Source organism: Lactuca sativa, chromosome 9 (genome assembly GCF_002870075.4).
Source record: "Lactuca sativa cultivar Salinas chromosome 9, Lsat_Salinas_v11, whole genome shotgun sequence".
Lineage (NCBI taxonomy): Eukaryota > Viridiplantae > Streptophyta > Magnoliopsida > Asterales > Asteraceae > Lactuca > Lactuca sativa.
Window position 1 is genome coordinate 87,376,893 of NC_056631.2, and position 18,342 is coordinate 87,395,234.

At 34.4% G+C, this 18,342-nt stretch overlaps 1 protein-coding gene across 1 annotated transcript; it reads left to right on the top strand.

Moving 5' to 3' along the window:
* Positions 1-12,684: 12,684 nt before the first annotated feature.
* LOC111896801 (uncharacterized) lies at positions 12,685-14,110 on the top strand. Its single transcript, XM_023892789.3, has 2 exons — positions 12,685-12,841; positions 13,785-14,110. Exons 1-2 carry the CDS (start codon positions 12,707-12,709, stop codon positions 14,007-14,009), a joined length of 360 nt encoding a protein of 119 aa, XP_023748557.1. The 5' UTR covers positions 12,685-12,706; the 3' UTR covers positions 14,010-14,110.
* Positions 14,111-18,342: the final 4,232 nt, after the last annotated feature.

The following is an 18,342-nucleotide window of genomic DNA, read 5'->3' on the forward strand; positions in this document are numbered from 1 at the left end:
AATCTCTCTCTGTATGAGAAATCTCTCCAAGAATGTGAAATCTCTCCCAAATCTCTCACCGTATGAGAAATCTCTCCAAGTATGTCAAATCTCTCCAAGTATTTCAAATCTCTCCCAAATCTCTCCAAGTATGAGAAATCTCTCCAAGAATGTGAAATTTCTCCCAAATCTCTCCAAGTATGTCAAATCTCTCCCAAATCTCTCCAAGTATGTCAAATCTCTCCCAAATATCTCTCTGTATGAGAAATCTCTCAAAGAATGTGAAATCTCTCCCAAATCTCTCTCTGTATGAGAAATCTCTCCAAGTATGTCAAATCTCTCCCAAATCTCTCTCAAAACCTCTTTTGAGTTTTATAATCATTTGGGGCATCCCGACACTTGACTTGGTGAAAAACCATTCGAAAAGGGGTGATACCTTGGAAATAGCCTCTTAGAGCCGAAGTCCCTCTATGGGGACCAAACCCTCCTTGAGCCGAAGCCCCAAGAACTAAGACCGAAGTCCCCTTGAGTAGCCGCAGCCATCAGACCGGACCGGATCTGTTTAAGACCGAGGCTGATGAAGACCCGCAACACCGAACCGAACCCGCAACTTGAGCACCGCACCTGACCCCGCCTTCGGTCCCTCCTGACGAGCCGCCTGCGGTACCTACTTGGACCGCAGTCCCCTCCCCCTCAGACCCAATTCAGCGACCAAGCCACTCCGGTTCTAAGGCTGCTGAGACCGGACCCTCGCCCTGACTTCAGATTTTCCCATTTTCCATCCGGTTTTCGACCACGACTCCATTTTAAGCCCGTTTTTAATTATTTTAACGAGGGATTTTCACCCAAACTTATATTTTGACATATAAGGCCCCATATATTCATAAATTCAGCATATTTTTAGGGAAATCCATATTTAAGAATACAATCTATTAAGTAAGATCTTGTGGTGGAGTGTTGACTTTGCCTTAGTGTTTGACACAAGCAACCACCCCCATGCCCACTCCATGACCAGCCATTGTCTTTCCACCATACCTGGTCATTCAAGAGTACTTTTCCTACTCATTTCCCAGCTATACTCACGTCCTAAGGGCTGGAAAACCCACCCTCTCTCTTTACTTCACTCATTTTCACTCATTTCCACCAAAGATCAAACACGTCTTTTCTCTCAAATTCTCTCTCACAATTTCGAGATTCCAAGGCATTTTTCAAGCTTTCCTTCTACATTTGGTAAGTATCATCACCCTTCATATGGTTATTACACTTCCTTTTACTCAAATCATTGATTTTTTACGCAAACTCCATCATAATTGTGTTAGATTCTCGAATCTTCAAGGAATCCTCCAAGTGTTCTTGAGTTGAACACTTCTCCCCTTCAACATCCATCCACTGAAATCACATAAGGTGAGTTCATACCCCTATCTTTTCATGTTTTTCTTAAGTTTTAAGGAGGGGAATACAAGTTAAAACATTAAGAACATAACTAAACTCATTTAACAGCCTTCATCAGAAAAGTTTAACTCCATTCACGGACTGTTTTGGTCAACTTAAACATTTTCGTTTTCAAAACTATATTAGGTGAAAATATTTCAGGTTCATACCTTTAAAATGACTACTTGCACATCTTCACAAAAGTTTTGTACGATTTATGGTGATTTTTACAAAACAACCTATCATTTCAGAAACGAATTCGGACCGGCCTGTGAATATGAACATTTTAACACAAGTTAAAGACTTCCAAAAATCATAATAAAAATAATGAATAAACTAGACACATTTTATGAACTCTCAGAATTTACGGATTCAGTTTTCGACTTTGTATGATTTTTCTAAAACAGTGCAGAACGGTTAAAAACTAGTTAACAGCTTATAACTTGCATAACACTTTGTAGTATGTTGGGCAAAGTGTATAACCATAAGTTCTAAATATTAAATGTATTTTCTTGTTATTTTATCATTATAAACTGAAATTTAGACATTCATGATAAGGTTTACTCATTCATTTCGAACCAGTGTTCTAAAAGGCGCGCCATGGCGTAAGGCGTGGCTTCGCCGTTACGAAAAGCCTCATAACATTGATGTTAGGCGTGGCGCGTGGCAAGGCGTGATATGGCGTGTCATGGCGCATTATGGCGCGTGTTATGGCGTTTGAGACCCGGTTTTTTGCTCTTTGTTATGTCTTTTCTATTCGGAGATACAAGTATTGTGGTTTTTGTTAAATTTTTGTTACTAGTTATTGATCCAACACTTCTAAAAAGTAGTTATATTTAATATAAATTTATATTTATGTGGTAATATAATTTTAAATTAATACAAAATCGCCGCCTTACATCACGCCATGGCTCGCCATGGCTTGTTAAGGTTGAGGCTTGACCTTGCCGCCACGCCACACCTCACGCCATTTAGAACCTTGTTTCGAACACATATAATAAACTTCAATGAACATAGTTTATGGATTTTTACTACATGAAAAAGGTTTTACTCTCAAAACAAATGGGTTTTTCATATCCTACATGATAAACTATAATAGTAACAGTTTGAGGATTTCATATCACTAATTTATTCAGAAAAGGTGACTTTACTTCCTTCACGGAAGAGGTTTTAATATCAAACTATGTGTAAACTAGTTAACTTAGGTTGTGAGGCAATTCTCTCCCCGTACGTTCGAGTACGGGATCCCAATTCCTGTAAGTTATAACCAGAGTCTGTTGTAGGGAGAGCGTGATAATTGTGTATAGATTTATATTGGGTTTGACACCCCACACCTTGTTGCTAGCTACAGTGGGACCTGCAGGTCTATGGGTGACAAGAGTCATAGTATCTTAACGTCTGAAAAACGCTGTGCATGTTATTTCTCGTCATAGTATGGTTATAGCGACTCACATATGTAGTTAACAATCTTTCAATGTTACATGGAAAATTCTTCTTTGAAAGGGGGTTTTACTTCTAAACTAAACGGGTTTATGTCGATTTAAACTTGCATGAATTACTTTAAGTATGAAAAAATACTTGTTCACTCTTGGTCCTGGGATTTAGGACTACAAAACTTTTATAAGGAAAATATTGAATTTTCTTTGGAAACATATTTCTATTAACACTACATGTCGTCTAGAATTGTTAGACTTCAACGGTTTATTTAACTCAAATTATATATAACTTATTTACGCTGAGTGATCATAGAAGGAATCTATGGGTCCTTCTAGGGTTCATTATCGCATAACATAGGAGCATTCATTCCACACTTAACTAAGAAAATATTGGATTTTCTGGAAATCATACTCTATCGCTTTAACAAGGAAAACGGTTTCTTCCTCAAACAAAACTCTTATGAACTCATCAACTTAATTGTTGACACTTTTTCAAAACTACTTCTATTCTCAAGAAATCAGTGAAACAGGAAAACCAACAGCATTTTGAGGATGGGACGAATAATCGTAAAACAATACATTTTGTCATCATAATGTAATTGATTTGAATCATGTAAACATATACTTTGGTGTAACTTTTTCAATTATATTTATGATGGTTGTATTTACTTTGAGCACTATTATACTCGTTGTTGTGATACTATACATGAAGTCCTCCACCCCCGGACGTTTCCGCCATCTTTGGTTTGGGGGTATGACAACAATCGGGTCAAGTACTTACCAAATATAGTTACAGGCTTAGACACTAATCCAACACTTTTATAATGGAGATCTTCCTCAGTCTGTACTAGGGACCGGTACTGCAGTCCCGACAGGATCCGTCGCTCTTATTGGGGAGCCCTGCACTACATTCGTGCTCAGCCCGATGATTGGTCCAGGCGATTGTGCTCTATCTGGAAGCTTTGTCGCCTGGAACCATTGTCTCCAAGCTGTGGCTAAAAGACAATATTCTGGCGAGGGCGAGCCTTCTATGTGGCCACCTCGCGGGAGTTCGGGGTCGCTGAATCGGCTCCCCGTTGGAGGCACCTTGTCGAGGCTCGCCTGTTTCGGGCCCGCTTTGAGGGGCGTGTCATCTAGTCCCCCAGTCTAGTAGTCATAGCGTATGCTACCTAGCTTTGATGTTCTGGACTTAATTGTTGGTACACATGTTGTCTCACTTGGTTGTCGCTTCATTTCTGGCGATGTGACGTTTCGACGTGTGCGCGGAGGTTACGTCATGTGTCATAGATTTTCGCAGACCCCACCTTTTTTTCCTTTTATTGCTCCTCCACCGTTTTCCCCCTTCCATTTCCCCTTCTGTCTTCTCAGCCTCCTCTCTTTTTCTCTTTTTTCTTTTCGTCATGGCTGTCGTTCAAGATTCAACTCCTAGTTCTTCTGAGTTCGTCACACTTCAAGAGGCGTATGGTCTTACCCCGGTTGACGGGGTGGAATTTCCTGTCCCCGGCTCTTTGATTACTTGACCTCCTCCTGGAAAGGTGGGTGTTTACTGGAAGACTTTTGACACTGGTCTTCGTATTCCATTGACCGAATTTCAGGAGGAGATACTCCGCCGTTGTGGGTGTAGCATGCAGATGCTAACTCCTGGCACTGTTCACAAGGTGGTAGCTTTCGAGATGATATACCGTGCTAATGGCATCACACCCGATTATTTTGTCATTAAGTACTTCTTCCGGTTTTCTGCCACCAATGACAAGTATACTTTCTCCGCCCGTCGTGGGGGGGGGGGGGGGGGGCATAATCTTGCTATTAACAACAAGCCTCCCAAGAATTGGCAAGTCGGTGGTTGTGGGTTAATCGGGAGTTGCTTGACGGTGAGCATCCCCGGGCGACAATGCCTTCATATACTATTCCCAAACTGTTTCCTTATAACCAGGCGACTGCAGACCTCCTACGCTCTCTTCAGGTGGATGTTGACGTGATGTCAGAGGTGATCCTTGTTGGTGTTGGGATAAGCCCTAACTGGCGGTCCCGGGGGGAAATTTCTGTGTTTTTACACCATCTCAAAAGGTGAGTTGTTCTCGCTTTCCTTCTTTCTTTCTCCTTCTCTCCCCTCCTATTTTTCTTTTTTTTTCTTATATGTTTTGCTTGACAGGTGTCGAATTCTCTGTTTCGATAGATTCTGTGCTACAGGGTCACTACCAGGGGAAGCTGTTGCACCGTGCAATGCCTCTATATGAGACTTTCCCTCCTCCTCGCCGTTTGTCTGCTGTTATCCCGGTATCTTCTCAGCTTGTAGGTAGTTCGACCGCATTGGAGGGACGCCCTGGTTCACACATTGTTGTTACTCCTGCGGTTGTATCTCCTGGTCCTACTCGGTCGGCTGCTGGTGATGCAGTAGATAGTAAGGTTGGGATAGTGACCAGCGCCCGCCGGTTTTCCGGAAAAAGGAAGGTCGTGCAGGTGATGAGTGGACCAACGCCCGAGGGTAGTTCAGGGACCATTGGTCGGCGGGTTATGCAGCGTCGTGGTCTTATGTGGTTATTATTTTCTCATTCCTCCGAACCAGCGGATGTGTTAGTGATACCCGATGATGATGTTCAACAGTCTGAGGGTATTGAGAGGGCGTCTCATCAACCCCCTGTTCCAATTCCAATGAGTGTTGGTGTTAATCCTCCATCTCCAAGGGGTAGCCTGGAGCAGTTGTTTCAGGGTTTTGTTCCTGCTACTCCTGTGTTCATCCCGGGGTGGAGTTTGCGACCTGATTCTCGGTTGTTTGTACGTTCTGCCATTTTAGATTTTACCCGCCATGCTCTCCCTCCAGCCACCTTGGACGACATGGACTCTATGAGCAATGTCGTCTTAGCCCACAACCTTACATACGCCGCTGTGTATGCTATGACATATTTAGCTATCGGGTCTCGTCGTGTGCAACGGTTCGATGATTTGGAACATGTGCATTCCTCCCTGGTTGAGAGTGAAGCTTGCCTGAGAAGCAAAGGTGCAAAAAATGCTAGACGTTAGCTAGGCGGTGGACTGGGGTCTCGGGATTAATCGGCTAGGCGAAGATTAATCGGGGGATTAATTTGAGACCATTAATTATTATAAAAAATATTAAAAAATTAATAAATATAACATTAATCCTAAGAATATAACATTAATAAATATAACATTATACAAATTAAAAAATTTTAAAAAAATATCAATAAATATAAGATTATAACATCAAACTATAATTACAAAAACACCCCTTGATCGTTAATACATCACATCTAAATAACCAACTACTTCATTTGGATCCAAGTCTATACATAAATTGGGGATATGATTACATCTAAATAACCTTATCAACATTTACACTTTCATTCTGAGATCATAACCAATCGATTCTTATGTCCTGCACTGCACTGCCCAATCCATTCTTGTGGGGGCATGATTTCACCAATCAATTCATATTACATGTTTGTCTATCAGTGTTTGTATGCTTAACCAATACATTCTTATATGTAGAATATATTCCAGGAACAACAATTAAACCCAACACATATTTATTGCTAAATTATTAATCAAGAACCCATGAATACCAACACCTTGCTTTGATAATCAATACTATTTTATAATCAAGACCACAAGATTCACTCAGGCAATTGATCGAACACTTTATGGGAAAACAATTTCATTTTTCAACATATTTCATAAATTAGCTCCAACTTCGGCCCTTCCTGTTATAACCGAGACACAAATCGAACCAACAATTAAAATAGATGAAGAAAGAACAAACGATTTTAGAAAGATGAAGAAAGAACAAACGATTTTAAAAAACATTGCTTACTTGATGTTGCAGAGATCGAAATCGCTTCTTCTTGGTTTTCATTCCAACCAACATCACCACCACTCTGTTGTCTCCCCTTGCTACCTGTCCCTTCGCAGACCCCTACATTTGATTCAATCGCTAATGAAAGGGAGAGAGAGACTTCGTTTTCAATCCCTCAGTATCTCATGAACATTCGAAGAATTAACATTCAATCGCTAATGAGACTTCGTTTTCTAGGTGAACAAGGAGGCTGGTGTAGAGGATGTTCCAGTTGTCGTCGTCGACTCACAGAGATGTAAACGATGGAAGTAGCGGATGAATGTTTTATAAAACGGTTAAAAGTCTCCCACATCGTTGGTGGGATAATAGATAAAGGAAAACATACTCTATAAAAGGGGAGACGACTCCTCTTAAAATTAAACCAAGTTATGCTTTGGGCTAGCCTGCTCCTATAAGCTGGTGGGTCTATTAGAGCTATCTTGACCGACTTGGTCCGATTTGGTCAAATTTGGACCGAATTGGACTGATTTTGACTGATATTGACCAATGTCGATTATTTTAAGGTCTAACACCTATTCGTAGGCGGTTGGAGACCGCCCAACGTCTAGGCGCTGATTAATCGGCCGCCTAGACCGATTTTTACAACCATGCTGAGAAGTAAGGTGGCAAATTTAAGTACTATGGTTATTCGTCTGGACGGTGAGAAAATGTCTTTGGTTTCGGGGAAGTCAATGTTGGAGGATGTTCGTGGTGTTTTGGAGAGTCAAGTGGAGTCTTTGACCCATGCAAATAAAGGTTCGATGATTCAAAAGGAGATCTTGGAGCGAGATGTTGTTGACCGTGAGCGGGAGGTAGAGGCGTTGATGGCGGATCATAGTTGGCTCCTCCAGGTGAGCCTTGTACGTGTGATGGACAAACTTCTTGAGCACCCTGAGTTCACTGGCGGTATTAGTCGCATTCTCCATGCTGCCTTTGTCGTTGGCGAAGAGTCGGGTTGGGCGAATTTAAAAGCCCAGGTTGATGTCGGGACGTACGATCCTTCGGCTAGCGACGCGCGGTCTAGTCATTCTTCAACATTGGATGATGCTTTACTGGCTTTCGCAACTATGGATTTCGCTGGTTTGCTTGGATTAGGTAATTTGGACGTTGATGGGATGAGAGCATTGTGTACTTTTGATGATAGTGAGGAAGGTCTGGGTGAGTTGGGTGTAGGTATTGTTGGCGGTGACAGGGATGGTGTTGGTGGGAGTGGCAGTGTTGATGGTAATGGGGATGGTGATGTTGATGAAGTTGGTGCTGTTGGTGAGAGCGGTGGCGATGGTGATGGGGATGGCGGTGGTGCTGATGGCATTGGTGTTGTTGGTGATAGCGGTGGCGATGGTGATGAGGATGGCGGTGGTGTTGATGAAACTGTCTAGAGCTACCCTTCTGGGGTGTGAAAGAATCTTGTCGAGCCTTTGTGTTGTTGTCTTTTGGTTATTTTATGGCCTCCGAGGCCTTTGCTTTGATGTTCTTAGTTTGCGGCCTCTAAGGCTTTTGTGTGTAAACGGACAATTGTCTATCTGTTATGCTTTTTATCGCTTTATTCGGACCCTCTATGTAAGCTGGCCACTTGTTAGGCCTTTTTCTATATTATGTGTTTTATGCTTGTGTGTGCTGTATCTTGGATTCACTGAGTATCCTCTATGTTATGTGTGTTAGATGTGCTCATTGCATTACATAGTAAAGACAATGCAAGTTCTTTTATTTATGTATTTTTGGTACATGGTTGCTTCGTACAATAATTTCCTATTGGACTTCTCTGAGAGTTCATCTATTTGTCCGGGTGATCAGTCCGACCCTGGGATGTTTTCCCTATTTCCCTGCTGTTCAGAGGTTCACGATTTTCCTTGAAGACTATGTGCCTTCGACTTCCCTTCTGTATAGGGTTCTGTCATTGCCTAGACGTGGAACTTCCTTAAGTTCCTTGCGTTCCATGTTCTGGGTATCTGCCTCCTTTCCGGAGTTTCAATGATGCGACCTGGCTTCGAACCACTTGCTGTGAGAGAGATTTGACGTTCTTTATGTCTGAGAGGTCACACAAGAAAGAAACTCGTCAGCCGTTTTCCGGGAGGGGGTCCCGGAACGACGCTCCGACGGTCAAGTTAGTATGCTGAGGGTTATAGTGAGGATGAGAGATTGAGGAGTGGAATGAATTGCCTTACCGGGACCAAGACGAGGTCCTTTTATAGTGGAGATCTTCCTCGGTCCGTACTAGGGACCGGTACTGCAGTCCCGATAGGATCCGTCGTTCTTATTGGGGAGCCCTGCTCCATATTCGTGCTTAGCCCGGTGATTGGTCCAGGCGATTGTGCTCTATGTGGAGGCTTTGTCGCCTGGAGCCGTTGTCTGCATGCTGTGGCTAAAAGATAATATTCTAGCGAGGGTGAGCCTTCTGTGTGGCCACCTCGCAGGAGTCCGGGGTCGCTGAGTCGGCTCCCTATCGGAGGCGCCTTGTCGAGGCTTGCCTGTTTCGGGCCTGCTTTGAGGGGCGTGTCATCACAAGGAAATCATAAGAAAAAGCAACCAAAGTGACTAAAACGAGAGATCTAGAATCATAGTGTCATAAAGATGCAAACTTGAACACTTACAGAGAAAAAATAGAGGATAAGAAGGTAGATACTCTATGGATCTAGCTTCCCTTGCACCAAAAACACCTTGTTTCTTCTTATAGTTTCACCCAAATGGCATTAAAGCTCAGGAATTCATGGAAGGAGGCTAGGGTTTCAAGCTCTAGGGTTTTTAGAGGAAACCCTAGACGTTCGTTCCTTTAAATAGGATCCAAAACCAAATACCTAGTGTTCTGAGCTGTGGTGACGACGCGTCACGACCAACTTAAGGTCGCATCATGACAAAATGCGATGCCATTCACTGTGACCAACACCTAGTCGCGAAGCAAAGTAATCCAAAACAAAACTTTTTTATTTCATAAAATTAATAAATAACATACTTGGAAAACAGACCTTACAGTGATGAACTAAATTGAAAGAGTGAGCTAGTGAATTTTTATCTACATGTAATTTTGACACGAGATTTCACATGTGCATTGACTTTGGCTAATCTAAAAGTATTGCAAAAAAAATCATTAACTTTTTTTTCCATATATTTTTTTAAATGTGCGTATGCATAAAAAATATGAATATGCATAAAAAATGATTTTCTTTTTATATATTAATTTCGAAATGTACATAATACTTTTGCTTTAATTAAAAAAACAAAAAATATTGAAACAATATTTTTAGTTCACTGAAAATATTATATATATGTTGAAATTAATATTTAAATTTTTTTTTAAAAAATACATTAATTCTGTATATTCATATTTTTTTTTGTTCATAAGCACATATTAAAAAAAAAGTGAGTGTAGGAAAAGAGAAAAACAATCATTTTTTTGTAAGTATATAGATGTGTCAAAGCCAATATAAATATGAATTTCGGTGCTAAAAATATATTTAGGGGATGTTGTGCTAAGCTTGTTAAAACAAATTATTAGTTTATTAGAGGTAGAGGTGAACATAATAACTGAAAACTGAACCAAAATCAAATTAACCAATATAACCGAACCATAATAACAAAACTATTTTTAAAACCATTGGTTCGGTTTTTTATTTTTTGTTAACTAATCACTAACGGTTCGATTATGGTTTTATAGGTTAACCGAACCATTATTAACCGAACCGTTAATTTTATATTTTAATATATAAACATTATAGATTATATATAAAATAATATAGTCAAACTTATTTAACACTCATTAAACTTTCAAAATATAACTCATTAATCCTCATTATTAGAAGACGAATGGACAATCAAACCATCAAAGGCTGATCATGCACCACATACAATCTTCCAATCATGCATTGAGTTAGATTATTGATTAATGTTGTAATTCCTAATCGACTAATTCTACAATTTGTAAACATTATTCACAATTAGTTTAATCTTCACACTCATAATCCTAATCGGAAGCTTCTCATACCATTAATCCTAATCAAAGACTAGTTTGACTTTATAGACCTATTCAAATGATTTTTTGACTTTATAAACAAGAATTCTAGGTAAGTTAAATTTTTGGTTATTCTTGACTTTGTGGTATATTAAGAATGTATTTTTTTTGAATTTTTTGACTTTTTCTATTTAATGTTTTTGACTTAATCACATTAAATGCATATGAGTGATTGCTTTTTTTTTTAATCCAGATAACACATAATATGCATGTTTGGCTATTTTATTTTATAGTTTTTGATTTAATCGCATTGAACGTGTATGAATGTTTGACTTTATTTTAATGTTAATATCAATTACCAATATATGAAATTATTAATGCCAATTTTTTTTTAATGTTTTATATTTTTATTGAATGTTTTTGGTTTTGAATGTGACTATGTGTTATCTCACTCCGAGTATCAAATGTACACATTTTTCTACTCCTATAAGATAGGCTATAAACATTGGCGTCGATGACTTTTTTGTATTCTCTTTTCATTTTTTTATGCCAATATACTTTTGCCATTTATATTAATTTGAATTATGGTTAACCAATATTAACCATTAACCAAAATCGTTAACCGACAAAAACCATTAACCATAACCAATATTAACCATACCCAATGACTACCAAAACGTATTAACCAATCATTAATAGTTATGGTTCGGTTTTAACCAATAACCGAATCAAACCGCCCCATACACACCCCTAATTAGAGGTTCTACACTGCTATAAAATAGTTTATTTCAGTGGAAAACCTCTAATAAATCATTTTTTATAAGTTACCCCATACTTATTTATTAGTTTATAAGCTAATAAACTAATAAGTTATAAGCTATTAAGCAATAAGTTTTTTTTGCCAAACATCCCTTAGATAAAAAAAATCATTAGTTTATTTGTTCAATTTAGTTCTAACATGATTATGTGTGTGTGTGTGTATATATATATATATATATATATATATATATATATATATATATAGAGAGAGAGAGAGAGAGAGATTTGGTTCAAATGTTTCTTATATCTATTGTGTGCTAGAATGCACCAATAAGAATTGAGTAAACATTAAATATATATTAAATGATATCCATATTTATAATTTTTTTTTATGGAAACTAATTTAATTCACCATTAATATTAATAATAATATTCTTTCATAATGAATTCATATATAAAATAATAAGAGTGTATTGTAGGAGAACGAGAGTATATTCTACTAGAATACACCCTCATTCTTTATATTCCATACAACTTTATTGTATTTTAAGTGAATGAGTCTTGAAATAATGTTATTGCTGACATAAAAATCTATATATGAATTCATTCTGAAAAATGTTATTGCTGATATTAATGACGAATTTAATTAATTTCCTTAAAAAGAAAATTATAATTATGGATATCATTTAATATACATACAATTATGGAAACTATTTAATATCTATCATTATTTAATTAAATAATAATATAATTTACTAAATTACTATTAGTGCATTCTAACACACAATAAATATAAAAAACACTTTAACCTAGCCATATATATATATATATATATATATATATATATATATATATATATATATATATATATATATATATATATATATGGTTGGCTAAAAAGAGACCATATTTTATCATTTAGACACCGTTTGTAGTTTTTAATGTATTTTGTTGGTTGAAATTGTATTGTTTTTTGAAAAAGATGATTATAAGTAGTTATTTATAAGTTGATTTTTGATAAAAATATTTATGAGGTGTCTAAAAGATATGTCTTAATAGTATAATCATTATGTGTCTAGCATATTCTTATACAGACCAGTACTTTATTCTCTAACCAAATAAAAATATTAAGCTATTAACAATGATGCTAGGAATCATGGACTAATAAAGCAATTTTTGTTAGCCAATCAAACGCCACTACTATCATTTTTTTCCTAATTAATTAGATATCATGAATAATAGAAAAATATTTTTTTTCTTGTTATAAATACTAGAGAATACTCTTGTTTGAAGACACAAAGAGGAATGGCTGCCATTAGAGAAGGAGAAAATGATGGTATGGGCGTAAGTTTGAAGGATTTGTCTAAGAAACTAGAAGACTTTGCAAAGGCTAGAGACTGGGAAAAATATCACACCCCCAGAAATTTACTCCTTGCCATGGTACTTCCACCATTTCTCTTGTACTCTTATAAACATTTGATTAATGAAATTATAGAACTTTAAGAAACTAGAAGATTTTGTAATGGCTAGAGATAGGAAAAGCATCATCTCATCGATTGTTAACCTTTTAAAGACTTATTAGTATTGCTCAATCAACTTTCTACTTACATTTATTTAACAAAAAATATTTTGTTTGTAAATATTCTCTAATAGTTAGTTTTTTCTAAGGTTTTTTTTTCTTAAAAAAAACAAATTTATCATTTGTATATCTTAAAAAAAATTTGTAATGTGATTTGTTAATTTGGACATAAATTATATTTACACAATATAATTAGATAATATTACTTTATTGATAAAAACAAAGAAAATTGCTTAGAGAGTTAGAATTAATCTGTTAAATTGCACATATGTGATTGAATAATATTACAATTATAGGTTATGATAGTGTGCTTTAATTGGTTTCATTTTATTTTATTTTTGGTGTGGTAAGTTAATTCCGTAATATATTTTGTTTTTGTTAATAATCGCGTTTACTTTCTTTTTATTACTTATGTATCTTTTTTGTTATATATATATATATATATATATATATATATATATATATATATATATACTTTTTATAATTATTTAGTACATATTCACATATACATTATACTTAGTAATAAAATTATCAATTAATAACAAATACATCTTAATGATCATCATCTTGACTCATTTAAAAGTCTGGACATAATTTTTATGATGATACTTTTTGTATAAATTACTTTTAAGCCGTATTGATAACTTTGTAACGAATAATAGTATAAAAACAGTCCAAATATGATAAAGATATAAAATACTACTCTTGTAGTTCATTCCATTTTGCTTTGCTCAACTTCCCTTCGTATATGTGTTATCTTCATTACATTGATTACATAAATAAAGGAGAATGTTTTGAATGCAGGTGGGTGAAGTGGGGGAGTTATCAGAGATATTTCAATGGAAGGGAGAGGTCGAAAAAGGGTTGGAAAGTTGGGAGGAATCAGAGAAAGAGCATCTGGGAGAGGAACTATCAGATGTACTCTTATACCTTATCAGATTGGCCGATATATGCGGTATTGATCTTGGCCATGCTGCCCTCAATAAAATCCTCAAGAACGCTATCAAATATCCTCCCATTTCCTTATAGTAATTAATCTCAAATCAAGATTAATGATATCCCTTTTTTACTTCTGTTTTTGATCCACATTAGTAATCTATTTCATCAATAAAACAACACAATTGCTTTCACATACACTGCCTCCATACAAGTTGTTCAAACAATTAGATGTAAAAAAAAATAAATTAAACTTATGATGTTTGATTTGTATAATCCTTATTTTATTAAAAAAAAATAGTATTACGAACAAGTTGCATGCATGCAAGATATCGTCAACATTTTTATGTTAGAAACAAATTTAAATAAGTATATATATATATATATATATATATATATATATATATATATATATATATATATATATATATATATATATATATATATATATATATATATATATATATATAATTAAAATTCGATTTTAATTTACCAGGTTAAAATCGAATTTTGATTATATATAATTTTTTTTTTTCGCAAATAACCTTATTAAAAGCATAAGAATTACATTCTGTGAATAAAAGGAAATAAAAACATTAATGCGTTGCTCAAGCCTGTTCTTAGAAAGTATTACATGAGCTGTCATGAATTAATTTAGTAAAAAACTAAGGACAAAACAATTTTAAACTCGAAAAAAATTAATAGAAAATAAACCCTAAGCAAGAGAAATACGTTTCCATCAAACAGTCCTAATGAAAGATTTTAATGGTTTGTTTTGTAACTCATGCATGTGATTCAAAAAATTTCATAATATCTTCAATAATATTTTTCCTAAAAAGGTAAATTATATAAAAACCATTACACATTAAAATCTAAATTTTAATGTTAAAATATCCTTATGAAGAATATCAAGAACAACAATGAACAAAAACGATAAAGATAAATTAAAAAAAAAAAGTGATTATTTTGCGAAACATCTAGCTCTCGTATCATTGTTTGAGGTTTATATTATTCGAAGAGTAAATTACATGAATGGTCCTATGGTTTAGATAATTTGTACGTTTGGTTCCTAACTTATGTTTTTAATTCGGAAAGTCCCTACAGTTTGTTTTTGTTACATGATTGGTCTCTGTCTTACTAAAAAAACTATTTTGCCCTTGGTTTTTTAATTTATTTAAATAAACACACTTCCAATCTCACCCACCCCTCACCTTACCTTACATACCCCATCATTTTTCCTTATTTAAATTATAGTCTTTTTAAGTAAGCTAGAGACCAATCGCATAACAAAAACAAATGATAACGACCGAGCGCGTAACAAAAACAAATATTATGGACCTTCCGAGTTAAAAAAATAAATTATAGACTAAGCGCACAAATTACTCCAAACCATAGGGGCCATTCGTGTAATTTACTCTTATTAAAAAAAATAGTGTGAGGAATCAAATTGCAAAACAAAATATACTGGTTTTAAACTTTTAACAACTTAAGTTAGATCTATTTACACATACAATAATCAACTAATTTAATATCAACCACGAGATGTTTAGGATTCTTACCTTTATAGATACGTATCCTTTACATAATGTTGTTAGACACCATCAATAAATGAATCCATCATCTTCATTCTTCTTTAGAGCATTTATAATGGTGAATTCAATGAGAGGGTTGAATGGGATACACATCTAATTATCATTCAATGGATGAAACTCGACTATAGTGAGATGTCAAATTGGCATTCAATGGATTTGAAGTTCAATGATTATTGAAACCTTCAATGAGAAAATGAAAATTTTCTAATCTTAAATACATACTATAAATTAGTTTTTGTAACTTTCTATTGAACTTTGTAGAGTTCAATGCATTATAAGAAAAAATTGATTGAGTTGTATGGAATGTAGAAAAATGATGTGACAATCCGTTGAACTTTATGGAGTTCAATGCATTGTGGATGCCCTTAGTATTAGTAAACAATTAACAGGCACAAAAAGAAGCTATGAAGTAATTGGTTTTGGGGAGGGAGGAGAATAGGAGACAAGTACATTAGATTTTCTTATTCTTCCTAATAAATGAAAATAATTTTGTCACATGTCATTATTTTCTTCAATTAGCCAAATATCAATTTGTCGTAATTTAGAAATATATATTTTCTACTTGTCATTTATCATTTACTTCATTTTTCATTTTTCAATATATCATTAATTTAGTTTCCATAAATTAAATATTTCATAATGACTATATTATTTTCAAATTTCAATTTCAAATTCTAGTAAGTTACAGTTTAAACCTTCGTATTTAACATTTTGCTATAATTAACATGTTTAGTATACGAATCTGACAACTAAGCATGTAATTTTAATTTATTTATTTTCACATGTTTATTTTTTTAAACTTTTTTCTCATAATTTTCACTTATTTCAATTTTCAAATACAAATAAACTTTGTATTTAACATTTTTTTTAATCAACCCGTAGAGTATACGGGTCTCACACCTACTCCTCCCTAATTAATGAAAATAGTTTTGCCACATATCATTTTTTTATTCAATTTGCCAAATGTCAATTTGTGGTAATTTAGAAATATATATTTCCACTTGTCATTTTTCGTTTACTTCATTTTGTATTTTCTAATGTATCATTAATTTAATTTCCATAAATTAAATATATCATAATATAACACCGTAAATTTTCAAATAATTTTTTTTCATTTTAAAACACAATTATCTCATTTCCAAAATCACAAAAATCCCACAAACATCAAGTTATCAAAACACATGTCCCAAAACTATTTATAACACAAATCTAGAATCCTCCAAAAACATATCTCCAACTCGGGTGTGTATACAATCAAGCCGGTGTCTTCCCATGATCCTGAGAGGTACCTAAAACACATAACACATAACATGGTAAGCACGAAGCTTAGTGAGTTCCTCAAAATATCACACATATAACATTAGTCACTCGAGGCTAACTCAATACGACCTCCGGCCCATGTGTCTCCGTGAAATATTTAAAATTTAAACTTCTTTGAAACCCCAGGGGCCAAAACTACCATTTTGCTTAATCAAAAGGTACCAAAAGTGTAACATGGTTCATCTTCTTCCCCAATTGTTCTAGTTAAAGCACAAGCAACATATGTGCAAAACCAAGTCCCGAAATTAAATCTATATCCCGAAATGAGTGTGTATCAATGAGAAATCTTGAAGTGAATAATCCCAAAGTAACAAAATTACATATGCCCGAATTTGAGAAATTGAAGCTCGAATCAAACTTGATTTCCGGACCCCGAAATTCATCATGATATAAGCCCGAAAAACGCATATACCAACTTGGTAATTTCAACTTTGTAAAAACATTTTTGACAATTGAATCAAGTACGAGACGAAGCAACATCTGAGTGAAAATCTTCAATTTTGACTTTACACGATTAACTGTTCTTTTGCTCCGTTTGACCATTCATCAGACCAAAATGTATTCCTATTTTTTTTCGACCATTCTCGAAAGATCATTTTTTTCATATCATCGATTGACATAAGAAAAATGATTCAAAATCTTCCAAATTAAATTCAAGAAACAGATGTCATGAACTAAAGAACCATCAGATGTCGAAACAAAATTTGGGTTATACAATTTTTGGGCATTAATAGAAACTAGGTTTTGGACCATCCGTGTGTTGCTGCAGAATCCGGTATGTTAAAAAATGCAGTTTGACACCATATATATCATGGAGACAATTAAATCATATAAAGTGGAGCACAAAAATATAAAAATAAAATATGGATAAAAACAATTGACTTGAAAATGTATCTTTAAGAAATTAATAAAAAAAGGATGATTGACAAATTATATAAGGGGCAAAATTGTAACTTTAAAATATAATAAGGGACCAAATTATAATGTATAAAATACTAATAATTTAACTTTAAAATTATAAGGGTGAAAACTATTAAATAAAAATTAATTAAGGTATAAATTTGAAAAGTATAAGGATAAAAATTGTTACATCAAAATTAGTATAAGGGTACAAAATACAAAAACAAATAAAAATAAAGGGAGGAAAATGAAAAAAAAAAAAAAAAAAAAAAAAAAAAAACCGAAAATATGAAAACTTAGGAAATGATTTTGCTTACCTGGAATGAATAATCCCCTCACATACCTATTTTGGTTATCTACTATAATAAATAAAGGATTTTTGCCACATGTCATCTTCTTATTCATTTGGACACATGACATTTTCCAACATTTTAAAATTTTCTATTTTCCACTTGTCATTTTATTGTATTTTTCATTTTATTAAATTAAAATTTCACATTTAATATGTAAGGTAATATATATATATATATGTAAGGTATTTATTAGAAATGGTTTATATATGTAATATATCTAATACATTAAAGTCTCTTTAATTTTAATAATTCAAAAGATTC